Source organism: Toxorhynchites rutilus, chromosome 3 (genome assembly GCF_029784135.1).
Source record: "Toxorhynchites rutilus septentrionalis strain SRP chromosome 3, ASM2978413v1, whole genome shotgun sequence".
NCBI classification, from domain to species: domain Eukaryota; kingdom Metazoa; phylum Arthropoda; class Insecta; order Diptera; family Culicidae; genus Toxorhynchites; species Toxorhynchites rutilus.
In genome coordinates, this window is record NC_073746.1 from 115,902,211 (window position 1) to 115,916,482 (window position 14,272).

The window sequence follows — 14,272 nt, forward strand, 5'->3', positions numbered from 1 at the left end:
TAAACGTTGTAATGAAAAACCTGGTTTCAAATGATTTCATATTTGTCAGCAGGAGTCGGAGTCGGAGTCGAACTAATAATTGTGGGGAGCCGGAGTCAGAATCAGAGTCGACAAAGCGGCAGCCATTCCATGTAAAACCGATATAGTGATTTTCGTGAAAAGTGCTAGTTTTGTTCATTTTCACACAAAAAAACCAGACAAATTTGATTTTTCAGTTGGTCCGAAAAATAAAATTTTTGTCACTTTTTTTCCAAAAATGACAATAACTCATAACTTAACCGATTTAGGTGATCGATATATCAAACTAATGCCAATTCCTAATCTCTTTCTCGGAAAAATATTACACCTGCAAAAAAATTGGATTTTGTTCTCGTAAATATTTGGACATGAGAGCGACATATTTTTTATATTTTTTCATGGAGACTGAGGTTATTTTACATAACATATCCAAAAATCAGAAAGGCTTTTCTTTTAGTTTTTGAGTTATGATTGAAACTCAAAAAAAATTTTCCTCCTTTTCCTTCTTTTCTTCATTACAAAAATTCATAACTTTTAAACTATGTAGATCACGATTAAGTAGTTCAAAAAAGATAGATTTTTTTAAAAAGTCATTTCTGGAAAAAAAGGAAAAAAAATATTTGGCTATAAAATGGAAATGGGCGCCCTAATGAAAAAATAAAAAATTACGGGTCTAGTATTTAGCGAAAAAAAACAAAGCTACCACTTTTCACGAAAATCTGAGAACCACTATATCGGTTTGGCATGGAATGGCTGTATATAAAATTGACAAACTGCAAATTTACAAAATATTTGTATTTTTATTTTATCTTGAAAGATCCCTAATAATAAATTATGAAAGGAAAACATTAGGGTGGCCGCGAAAATGGTGATGTCAAATTTCAAAAAAAAGATTGTACATTTTGTTTGTTGGTCCAAAAAATTACATCTGCAAAATTTCAGCTGAATTGGACATGATTTAGGGGTGCCTCTTAGACTTCGAAGTTTTGATATTTTGACCCACGAAAATCCCCCTTAGGAGTACATGAAATCAGGGTTTGCAAAACAAAAATTTTATGCCAAATATCTTTTTTTTTATCCCATTTATTTATTTAAGGCTCATTAGCATTTTTAGATGTAACAGAGCCGAATTTAAATCGTGTACATGTCACATGGTTATCATATCTATATAATTAGCACATTACACAGTTGTCATTCGCCAGTATTCCTTCTATACCATTACATATGGTACATTCACACAGTAGCCATTTAGGCGTAAGAGTATTCTTTCTGTTCTTCCATTATCCAGTTGGACCACCGGACAGCGGACACAGTTGATTGATCATTGTTGAGTTATTTATAGAACAGCAGCCCGATGTGTCTTGCAGAGCAGAGCAGTTGTATGGATGAATCGATCTTATTTCGACCGTGGATCGATCTCCATCGCTGGTGATTGTTGCGTGGACGTAGTTATTCTGTAACAACACAAAGATGGTCAATGAGGGCCCTGAGTTTTGAACTCACGATCGATCGCTTACTAAGCGAACGCGCAACCAATGTGGTTACGGAGACCCCCAATGCCAAATATCTTAAAATTACATGAAATTTCGAGATTTATTGTTACCTAAAAAAAATGTTCCGTATGAAAAATATATGTGACCATTTTCATTGGTACCCAAAACCAGACGTTTTTCCTCGACGGCTAAGCCACAGAGAGTCGATTTTCGAAGTGACAGAAGATCTCGACGTTTCATGCAATTTAAAGAAATGACAACGATGAGATTCAACTTCGTTCTGTAATACAAAGCTGTGATTTAAAAAAAAAATCAGTATCGCCATAATTTCTCTCCTTCTCTCAATTTACTTTTCGTGTTTCTCAAAAATGGAAAAAAAAATCATGAACTGGTTTCACTACTCATTGTGTTAAGAAATTAAGATTTAAGAAAATGACATTCAATTTTAAAGATTTATTTTCAATATTTTTTTAACTTTTTTCTAGGTGTAATATACACCGATAACTGTAATGCTATAATATACAACTCCGGCGATAACCCCATATCGTTCCATTTATTTTTCGTAAAGGAAATTTTCTCGATTTCTCTGAATGAGGATATTCATAGTCAATCGAAAACAAGCCTGGCGGTTGGACTTGTGCTCTGGTGGCAGCAAGGCAGCAATTTTTTGAACTTATATCTGTAAATAAAATTAGTTCGTTTTTTGTGTTTGCTAAACTGACACATTTTTCTCGATAGACACCAGTGGGCGCTTCCGACGCATGGCTACGGCCCCCCTTATTGGACAATTTTGTAAATATCGAGTTCGGGGCCCAAATTATGGCCTCGCATTAAAAGTTGCCACCAGACGTCGACACTGTACCACCACATCGCCAATGTCCAATTACAGGCCAAAATCGCTTCCAATGCGACACTGAATGGTGCCTCGCCATGTCGTATTAAATATAAATTACTGTATTATATTGTTATTTATGTTCTCATCATAAGCAACGAACACACATTTTCCACTTGCAACAGTATTCACGACATTACTGCCCAGCAAACATTAAATCGTATAACCTGCGTATATACAGCATTATATATCTCATATTTGGATGGCATATGATGCGTCTAACTGACATATACATGCAAAAGTGGAGGTGAAATATATACCTGATATCTGATATTCAACTTCGTCATTCAGTTGCACTTAACTCAAAACTGTAAACATAACATTATGAACTTGACAAACCAAGCTGCCAAGCAATGTCAATCCAACAGACATTAAATCGTATAACTGTCGTATATAGAGCATCGAATATTCGATATTTTCGGTGGTACATGATGCGCCCAAATAGCTTATACTGTAGTTACCTCTAATTCGACATACCGAGGCACTACTCAGTGTCACATTAGAGGTGGTTGTGACCTGTAATTGGTCATTCACGATGACAGTGGTACAGTGTCGACGTATGGTGGTGGCTTTTTATCTGGGGCCATAATTTGGGTCCCAAACTCGATGTTTACAAAAATATTCAATTAGAGAAGAAAATGTCTAATTATTTGTGTCCCATTACAGGTCTGTCCAATTAACTAGATGTCGAATTAGAGGTTGTGCTCCCGTGGTCGAGTAATTAACGTAACACCTAACATGCCGGGGGTTCAGGTTCGATTTCCGTTCTGGTCGGAAGAATTTTTCGTCAAAAAAATTTCCTCCGACTTGCACTGAGGTCACGCGTATTCTAGAACTAGCCACTCAGAATGCATTCAAGGCGTGTTATTTGGCATAGAAATCTGAAATTTCCCAAAGGAACTGGCAGATTATTTTCCAGCAATGATTAGATCTTTCCGGAACTTTCTCGATGCTGAATGGCATCCTAACGGAAAGAGTTCTGCGCGTGTATGTGTCGATCCTTCGCCGTCCACCTCCTCCAGCACGTTAGGCAACGATGTTGTCTTGTCGATGTCCTCACGAAAAATGAATGTGTCTCACCACCAGAATATCGCTTAAGTATGCTTTTTGTGTGTGATTGAATCGAGAGAAGGTGTGGTTTACGATGGCAATTTGAAAGGCAAACTAAATGGGAATGAACTCTCTGAGCTCGGAACTCTCGGCGACTGAGCAATAATCAATTGCGGGCGCATACAATATTGGATACGGAAATATCCTACTGATGGGGAAGAATAATCTTCTGAAGATATCCTGTTAATTGCGATTGATTGAAAAACCACAAAACCAAATGTATTTGGTCACAGTGTTACATGGATAGAAAACATTCAATTAAAATCTTTCACATGAATATGTTTTGAAAATTCCCAAAGGAACTGGCAGATTATTTTCAGTTTTTATTTTCGCTTTAAAATCAGATAAGAGTGTATAGATCACGTTGGCCAAATTTGGAAAAATGTCGTCGAACGAAAAAGAGCGTCGTGAATTAATCCTGTGCACTCATTTCGAGAATCCGGAGTTGTCACATCGGGACATCGGTAAGATGCTGGGAATCGTCCAATCCACGGTCAGCAGAGTACTAAAACGATACTTCGAGAACCTAACCATCGACCGGAAGATGAAGAACGGCAAAAATGGATGCTCCGTCAGTGAAAAAGATCACAAGCGCGTAGTTAAGCAGTTTAGACGTGATCCGAGAAGTTCGGTCCGGGATGTCGCCAATAAGCTGAATTTGTCAAGTTCATTCGTCCAGCGGACCAAGCAGTGGGAGGGCCTGCGTACATACAAGGTTCAGAAGGCTCCTAACCGCGACGAAAGGCAAAACATGGTGGGGAAGACGTGAGCCCGGAAGCTGTACACCGAAATGCTGACGAAGCCGCATTGCCTGGTAATGGACGACGAAACCTACGTCAAAGCGGACTTTCGTCAGCTGCCGGGCCTGTTGTTCTTCTCCGCAGAGGACAAATTCAGCGTCCCGGAGGAGATTCGCAAGCAGAAACTATCCAAGTTTGCCAAAAAGTACATGGTGTGGCAAGCGATCTGCTCTTGCGGAAAGCGGAGCGCCCCCTTCGTGATGACCGGCACGGTAAACGGGCAGGTTTACCTGAAGGAGTGCCTACAGAAATGGGCCCGACCATCTTCTGGCCGGATCTCGCTTCGTGCCACTATTCAAAGGACGTGTTGGAGTGGTACGAAGCCAACGGGGTCACCTTCGTGCCAAAGGAAATGAACCCGCCCAACGCGCCGGAGCTTCGCCCAATAGAGAAATATTGCGCGATTATGAAGCAGGCCCTCCGGAAGAACCCAAAAGTTATCAAATCGGAGGCGGACTTCAAGAGAAAATGGATTTCTGTTCAAAAAAAACTACAACCTGACGTTGTACAGAACCTTATGGACGGGGTAAAGAGGAAGGTGCGAGCATACGGGCTTGAGCTCGAAGTATGAATAAAAAGAAAATGCCAAAAGTTGTTTAATAGTTTTTATTTTACTGTCTAAAATTTTCAAAAGGATCGGTCTACTGGGCGAAACAGCGTTTTTTCCGTGATGCAATTTGATGTGACACACCCTTTATTTCCACATTTTCCTCTATACTGGAAGCCCACCAGTGGTTAATGCCAACTCGATAACCACCTGTTAATAGCACTTGATTGAAACATATTTGGTCACAGTGTTACATGGATAGAAAACATTCAATTAAACTCTTTCACATGAATATATTTTGAAAATTCCCAAAGGAACTGGCAGATTATTTTCAGTAACGATTAGATATTTCCACATTTTCCTCGATACTGGAAGCCCACCAGTGGTTAATGCCAACTCGATAACCACCTGTTAATAGCCGCGCGTGTATGTGTGTGTAGCGATGTCTTCCCAGGGAACCGTTTGTGGCATCACTCTCCTCCTGATAGATTCCTTTCTGGCCTAGGGTGCACAAACAGGCTCTTGGTGACACCGTTCATCCGCGCTTTCATGATAAATAAAGAGCTTCACCGCAACAGCGACAACATGCTCCAATCGCTGTTCAATTAGAACTGAGTGGATTTCCGAGCGCCGCTCGCTTATATACCGATTGGTGATTTCAATAGCCTGTTTTGAAAACAATTTTAAGACTATTGAAACAAGTTTTTGGATCAAAAAGTAACAAGTATATAACGCGTAGACATTTTATCTTTCGAATGAAGTGTTTATCATACCATTTCGTTCAGTTGTTTAGGAGCTATTAACGCTCAAAATCTCGGTCTCCGGCGTAACGCTTTCGTTTTCGAAACTTTGATTTTACACCCCGGTATAGAAATGAAAGACGTAGTCCTACGTCAAAAAAAATTTATCTCGATGATATACAGGATTTGATTATATACAGTGAAAAGAAATCAAAAACTGTATATAATCGAGTTCGCGTTGTATTTCCAGTGCAATGTGCTTGCTTTCCACATGTATTTGATTCAGCTGTACTTAATTAGTTTCCAAACAGTTAACTCGCAATCAGTTTGTATGACGAACGACCGCTCGTTCACTCTTTTTGGCGAACTAGTTATTCCGAAACGCGAACGCGAACGATTTGCTTATTTCTACCATGGAAGCTAACGCCCGAATTGTATGCAATTATGTTTGTTGTTATTTCCCCACAGCGCAAGCAGCGAGTAAAATCCAAAAAACCCACCTACTTCATTCGTTAAATCGTTTACTTGATGTACTATCTTCACTGTATGTGTTTATAGCAAAAAAAAACGCTGAATAAATTTCCCACCTAATAGTATATAGCATAACATATATCGCAATAACAATTTAGCTTAATATGCATTTGAAATCCCTCAATTTTTCGCTACATTTTTCATAGAGTGACACTCCTATATAAAAATCGTAGTCCTACGTCAACAGTTTTCAGCGACTTTGTTCCGTGCCATTATTACATTCCTTTTTTAACGAAAACAGACCGAAATTAAACCTGTGAAGTTTTGGTCAGATTTGACAGACAGACGACACACAGGACAGACGAGGGTATCCGAAAAAAATCGGCAGTTTCTTTCATCAAATAAATATTTTTATATTTTTTCATGAAAGAACGATAAATAACTTTTTTTATTCACTTTTTTTTGAGATAACATTGCTATTGAGATAACAATAATTCTATGATTTTGGTTTTCGTATGACTAGAGAGTTTCATCCAGCTTCAGAAGATTATGCAAATCGAGACCAGATACCATTCAGTTTAAACCGAACTGGTGAAATTACAATCGAATATTGAAAACCCGTGATCCGGATCTACATCCACTTTGACACCAAGACCCTAGTTTTGTTGGCTCCATGCAAACGACTTCAGTGGAAAACATTGTTTACAATCACCGAAATAATAAGTCCACAGTCATGCGAGAGTTACACTGCAAAACCTGTTTCGAGACTGAAGGAGGCTGTTTCGCTGCGATTCAACATCGCATGCGGATGTTGAGCCGTGTCTCCTCGAAGACGGAGGTGGATTGTCTGACACGAATCGCCGAAAATAATAATAACAATAATAACAGCAAAAATCAACGGAGTGGTTCGGAAGTCCCGCCAGCCGTACGCTTACTTGGACAATTACCAGATGCAGAGCGCACGACCCCGCCGTTGCGTTTTTCGCCTCCCTCGTTTATGCCTATATTTTGCCCTATTACCCTAACCGGCGACCTGACACCAAAATTTGGCCAACTTCAATATTACAGCATCACTTTCGCTCGTCCCGAAAGGGACCTGAACGCGCGCGAACCAAGCGCGGTTGTGAAGTAATACTGAATGGTCGTTTCCTACTCATCGCTCTTCGGTAATCGGGTGGAATAACTTTCATCGGCGGAACCGGTTCAGTCGGCGCGGACTTTCGTCCACCCCTTCCTCAACGCCGTCGCCGTCCTCCAGAGAATGAGAGGAATTCAGCGATGGGGGCGGCGGCGTCGGCGGAAGGGCGAAAAGATTACTAAATTATGCTAATAAGTACGTGTAATGTATACCTCCGATTATGGGTTGTGAATGGAATGGATTTTTTTGCTTCATTTTTGCAGTGAATGCAAAGCATGACGGCATCAAAACAATTTAGTAAACCGAAGATTATTGTTGTTTTGATTACGTGTTTGGTAACCATGGAATATATGAGGTGCATTCCGGACTAAGCAGAACATACATGGAATGGCACATTGTCGTTAGGCTACATATTGAAGGTTCATTGCTTTGTGAGTCACAGTATGACAGTCTCATTGGGGCAAGTATGAATCACGCAACTGTACTCAACTAAACATTAGGTTCTATTTTAGAATATATTAAAATACTACCAAACCTCGCATATTGATGGAAAACAATATATAAAAATAAGTGTTTATCCTGAAATAGGGTCTATATATTATGCATGGCACTACAGTTAGCGCCATGCATCTGGGAAAAAAAGTTTGTACTATCTGAAGAAACTATGTATAACTTTTTTAGAAATTGGTGATATGATCGCTAAGGATTATGGAATTAAACTGATCAGTAGAACAATCAGAAGAGATGGAATGAGAGCGGTTAGCGAGGTTGACATATGAAACCATATGCCGAGGAAAGCCTACAATTAACCCTCTATAACCCAACCCCACCCTTAGACGGGCTTCACGGATTTTATCTTCAAATTATTCAGACATTATTTTCAATGCTCACCCGCACCCGCACACATACGCCTTGGTTTTATGCTGGCAGCTTTCGGCTAGGAGTATTTTATGTTGGAAGTCGGAAATTCGAGATAAAAGTGGAATAGGTTTTTTTTCTGACAAATAAAAAAAATGGGTCTTAGAGGGTTAAATTAGACTTGCACACAAAACAATGACCCAAAGCATACTTCCAAAACTCGAAGCTCTCATTTCAATGCCATTGAGAATCTGGGCCTGATTCTCGAATACACTATGAATACACTTCACGGTGGAAACGGTATGAAACGCATTCGCGATGATAACGGTACGGTGTCGACATCTGGTAGCGAGATTAGTTTCCCACTAAATTTATCATTATAATATCAAATTATCTTCAGATGAAATTTTTGTATGGGATTATAATACCACATGAAGAAAAATAAGGTTTTCCACTCACATTGAATACCAGTTTGATACGAAGAAGATAATTTTCATTAATGATTTTTTATTTGAAAAGTGCTCATTCTGCCTGAAAACTCATCATTATCTTCGACACTTCACTAACTCGTAAAACGTAGTTCAATGGCGTGCCGTTCATTTCGTTTCCACCGTGAAGTGTATTCGAGAATCAGGGCCTCTGTGAGCAAAATGATCCTTAATTGCACAACATATTGTTGTGGGTATAAGACGCGTGGTAGCCAGGCTCGTTCCGAAGGACCTGAATTTCGTGCAAAAACACCATCAAAAGACAGTTGCTGAAGAAATGATTTCTCAAGCCCAAAGTGATCGAACCTTCGTGAAACGGATACTTACGGACGAAGAGAAATAGATCTATCAATTAGAAACAAAGCAAGAATCGTCCGAGTAGCGCTTCGTCACCTTCACCTCGTCGAATCCACTCAAAAGTGAAGGTGATGCTGACTTCGTGGAAAAAGATTTCAGTCGATCGATGAGATCAAGGCGCCTAGAAGTATATCCTAAGTTGGGCCAACTTGCTAAAAGCATTCTCCAGCCATCTACTGTGTTTTGTTTGTAAACAAAACCCAATACGCTAGTGCCGTAGCTCGCTCCTGATCAGTCTGTCTCTTTCATGCTTCAAGCAAATATTTCCCCTTCTGCTTTCTTCCGTACTGTTTTCATATACCGCTCCCCTAACCAACTTAGTGACGAAACGGCCTCACCTTAGGATATACTTCTAAACGCCTTGGCTAAAATCAAGGCGCCTAGAAGTATATACTAAGGTAGGCCATCTTGCTAAAACCACTTTTCAGCCATCTTGGAAGTCTACTGGGTTTTGTTTGTAAGCAATACGCAATACGCTTGTGCTCAAGCTTGCTTGTGATCAGTCTGTCTCTTTCACACTTCAAGCAAATAACTCACCTTCTGCTTTCTTCCGTACTGTTTTCATATACCGCTCCCCTAACTAACTTAGTGACGAAACGGCCTCACCTTAGGATATACTTCTAGGCGCCTTGGCTAAAACCATTCTTCAGCCATCTTGGAAGTCTACTGTGTTTTGTTTGTGAACAAAACACAATACGCTAGTGCCGAAGCTCGCTCTTGATCAGTCTGTCTCTTTATTTTGAAAGAGATAAAATAAATTTTCCTGAAACTTAACTTTGTTTGTGGAAGTTTGTTTTTGTTTGTGGAAGAACAGGATTTTGCCATTCATTCTATCACACATATAGTGATTTTCAACACATTTCGGCTGGTTCGTCACTTTTACTTCCATTTTTGGAAGAATGTCGGGAGTGAGGATTGAACTCGTGATCTCTATGCTCTGGCCTGGCTTGACATGCTGCCATTACAGCCGGGATGGCATCAAGTGGTATAAGGAGAACCTGCCATGCAAATGAAACACAAATTTCTGCATTACTCGAGAATCCATCAAGCAAACGGAAATGTTTTCACGGTGGTTAGACACTCCACCCCCTCTCTAAGGGGGAGCTGCCATACAAATGAAAGACAAATTTCTGCATGACTCGAAAACTAATAAAGAGAATATCAAATTTGGCATGCGAAGGTTTTAGGGGACACAAAACGTTTCTATGGCGAATAGACACTCCTCCCGTCTCTCTGAGGGGGGAGGGGGGCTGCCATACAAATGAAGCACACATTTCCGCTTAATTCAAGAACTAATCAAGCTAACAGCTAAATGAACTAAATTTTGCATGTGGAGGTTTTATGGGGAAGAAACATTTCTAAGGTGTTTCGACACTCCTCCCCCCTCTCTAAGGGATCACCCATACAAATGAAACACAAATTTCTGCATAACTCGAGAACTAATCGAGCAAACGAAACCAAATTTGGCTTGTGGAGGTTTTAGGATGCAAAAAAATGTTTCTATTCGCGACATAGAAGGTACGCTGTCGCCATCTAGCGGATGTTAGGAATGTATGAGGAAAAAGTAAACAAACCGTGTGTTTTTCAACTGTACTTTGAGTGCTATTTTTTCTCGAATTCTTTTGTAGTTTATAAAAAAAGCGAATACTTAGTGATAGAGTGAAACTTAGTGAAGCATTATTTACTTCAGGAACCGTTTATTTATTGCATTGGCACACAATACAGACTCGAATAATAGTACCTTCATTGAGAGTAGCATGCTCAAATGCACTTGAAAATCTTCATATATTGAATGAAAATGATTTTTAAATGTTGTTTGCATGGTCAGGTTACATAGTCAGGATCCATGTATAATCATCACTAGAAGAACTCCTAAATCTTTTCACTAGAACCTTTGCAAAGTGGACATCAAAATTTGGACGAATTACCTTTACAATAAGGAAATTGGTTTTGTTAGTAATACTGAAAAATATGGTCATATCGCTGAACCTAACTGTCGCTCAATTTGTATAGTCGTTCTAGATTAGAAATAAAAATATTGGCCCAGAATAGTGTAACCTTTCATCGAAAACAGATGGAACCTGATACCTCGAATAGTTTTAACGGCTCAGGATGGAGATTGAGCCATTGATAAACAACCGTACCTGAAATCTTCATATCAACGCGTTGCATTTCTTTTCACCAGGTAAGTAGAATTACCCTCGACGACCAAACGACTTCCTCCGGCAGTGAAATTAAAAATATCTCCCAGGCCCACAGATACATTGCATGTTGCGTTGTCTCCCAATAATGGCTCCTGGAAAAACGCGAAAAAAATCATTATTAGACACTATTTTCGGTCACGATTTTTTTCACTTGTACGAAACTCGTTACACTTTTACTTAGAATATTCATTTGGTGCGGATAATTTGATTTTCATTGATACTTTTGTACTTGAAGCTGTGTTTATTTTTCTCGCCACAGAGAAAGCGTCATTTTCTACAGCAATAAGAATATGTTTTTAATGTTTCTAGTGGATATATTTCAACCTAATTAGCTCCGTAGAACATTATTCTTTCATTCAACGCTTACCATTGTCAAAATCAATTCATTACATTTGTGAAAATACTTGTTAAAATCCACCAATTTTTGCTTTGCGTTTTGTTTATCTTTGCTTCATATAAACTGGCTGTCAAACTCAGCTTCGATGTCCCGAATGGTGGTTCGACATTCCTACCCCCTCTCTTAGGGTGGCTGTCATACAGATGAAAAACAAATTTCTGCATAACTCGAAAACTAATCAAGCAAATGGAGCCAAATTTGGCATGTGAAGATTTCAGGGGGCACGAATCGTTTCTATGGTGAATAGACACTCCTCTCCCCTCTCTAAGAAGAGAAGAGGGGACGGGTCTGTCTTTATTCTATCATATTTTCTGTATCAAACATTTATGCCATGTAACGGAGAAACATGTTATTTGCAAGTGGTTGAAAAATCTTGAACGAGAATTGTGTCTGAAAATAATCTGATATTATAATGATGAGTTTTGGTAGAAGTACTAGGAATTTTTTAGTAAAAGGTAAATTCAACGGGGTCCATTAGAAGATCAACCAATGAACAGTTCTGCGATTGGACTCATGAACTTGCGTGTAGTAAGAAAACGTGAATGTTTGAAGGTATTGATAACAAAAAAACAAATTTTGGGCGGGACGAAGTTTTCTGGGTCAGTTAGTGTAATATAAAAACATTGGAAAATATATGACGTGTTATCGGTTCAAAAATCTCTAGTTCCCATCCTTCTCATACTTCTAAAAAAAGGAAACCAAAAATCAAATGTCTGGAGAAAAGATGTCAATGACATCGAAATACGTGAGTTTCGCTTTAGTGCGATATAATCCTTCTTCGGTACACCCACACATGAAAACACGCTTTCTGACTTGCAAAAGCAGATCACTCTCCACACTATTCTTGTAAACTGGTGGCATCCAAACACATCCGTGGACAGAGTCCGGAGTCAGGAGCAACGACCGCAAAAACGCCGCGCGAGTTATTGCAAAATAAAAAAATGCTTATTATTGATGTCATCCGAGAAATGAGCCAAACAATCTTTGTTTCTTTCTTAACAACACACTTGACACCTCGTATAATTCCACAAAAATATCCATCCGTAAACGTTTTTCCCAACACGATTTATTTCCCCCCGCATGAATTGATTCAAGTTTACAATCGACAGCCGAGCTGCGGAATGTTGTTTCCGAGACCTTCAGACGATTTGAATCAATACAAATACCAACATTCACGAGTCTATGGCTTTATTAGGAAAAAAATATATTCATTTTGACCATCGTAAGGGAATTTCGTGACACCACGCTTCTTCCAGAGAAGAGGCTCTCATGGAGCGGCCGCCGCCTCCACCGCCGCCGTTCGCAACGACTTTCTGACCTTTTCCACCTAAACGACTCGTCTCGAGCGACGCAAACACCGTGGACTGCCGAGAGTACCACCAAAACCGGATTCCTCCGTTTGCAAACATCACATGGATAAACACACGAACGCGAACAAACACATAAACTGGCAAACGCGGAGACAAACAGAAAATTAGCGATTCAACCTTATCATCCGCAGCGAATCACGTTCTCCGGACCGAGCTGAACTCTGTGGTGCAATCTGCCCCGTCGAGAGATGTCAATCGCCGACGACACATTCAATTCCAAAGTGTTTCAAGCTGTCAATCTGCGCTTGAAATCGTCTCCATCCGGGGATAATCGGTTTAATTGTTAAGTGGCTTAGAGAATATCTTGGGGGCGTGATTGATTTATCAAGCAATTGGATTAGAATAATCTAATCGAAATTTTAAACTTTGCCATCCCGAATCGAACTAAATTGTGTTCTCCTCTCTGATCTTCTCCATTCACAGTATATGTCTAGTCACGCTACTCGCTGTCGGTCTAAATGGCGCCGAGCTGAAGGATCGAGCCCGATCGGCGCTTCTGCTGGAGAGATCAAACCCGGGTAATTCTCAGTGCAGAGTGGCACAGCCCCAGCCATGTCCCCCGAGCAAGTTCCGGTCTGCCTCGGGCGAATGCAACAACTTCAACCACCGCTACTGGGGCGCCCGGGGAGATCCGTTCATGCGGCTGCTGAAACCGGACTATTCCGATGGTAAGTTCGAATGTGCATTCCACCGTTCTGGGTCTGATCGGAGAGTCGATTTTGACAAAATGATAACACCACAAACATCGCTATTCGCAAGCAGTACAAATTTAATGGACCGAAAAAAATCTAATTAAAATTTTGCCGCTTCGCGCTTCTCAAGCAGAATCGGTATTATTGCTCAAAAATTCCCCAATCGCGTATTTTCCAGATTCGGAGATTTCAATTAGCTTCCGAGATTTTACAGTGCTGAACACTTTCTTGTAGAGCTAACAAAGATCGTTCACGCACTCCGAAAACTCTTGAGCAGTTGAAAAACAACATTCGTCAAGTCATAGCTGAGGAAACAGCCGAAATTTTCCTTTTAATGGGCACCTTACACGATTAAAATAATTGACAATATTAGTCTTCAAAATCGTGACAGCCAGGCTTTTCGTTTCGATCTAACCTCAATCAATATGTTGCCACCTTACACGATCAATATCGCCATCAACCCGGACAACGAAAATATCCGCGATGACTAGTGGCGACATTCGAGTTTGGGATCCAAAGTATTTACCATCAGAATTAGAAGGCTCAAAGGCAATTTTAAATTGGTATAATTTGAATGAAAATTTCTACTTGGCATTATTTAATTACTTGAAGCACGTAGTCATAACCCAAACTTAATTTCTTTCCTCTAAATTTATCGGCTAAATTTATTATTAAACTAAAACTTATTAGGGTCTGT

At 39.9% G+C, this 14,272-nt stretch overlaps 1 protein-coding gene across 6 annotated transcripts in view; it reads left to right on the forward strand.

Moving 5' to 3' along the window:
- LOC129780208 (uncharacterized) overlaps positions 1-14,272 on the forward strand; it is a 141,704-nt gene that overhangs the window by 102,832 nt on the left and 24,600 nt on the right. For all 6 annotated transcript variants that reach the window (XM_055788234.1, XM_055788236.1, XM_055788235.1 and 3 more), the window contains exon 3: positions 13,307-13,551. In XM_055788234.1, coding sequence (XP_055644209.1) covers positions 13,307-13,551 — 245 coding nt within the window. The remainder of the gene's footprint in view (positions 1-13,306; positions 13,552-14,272) is intronic.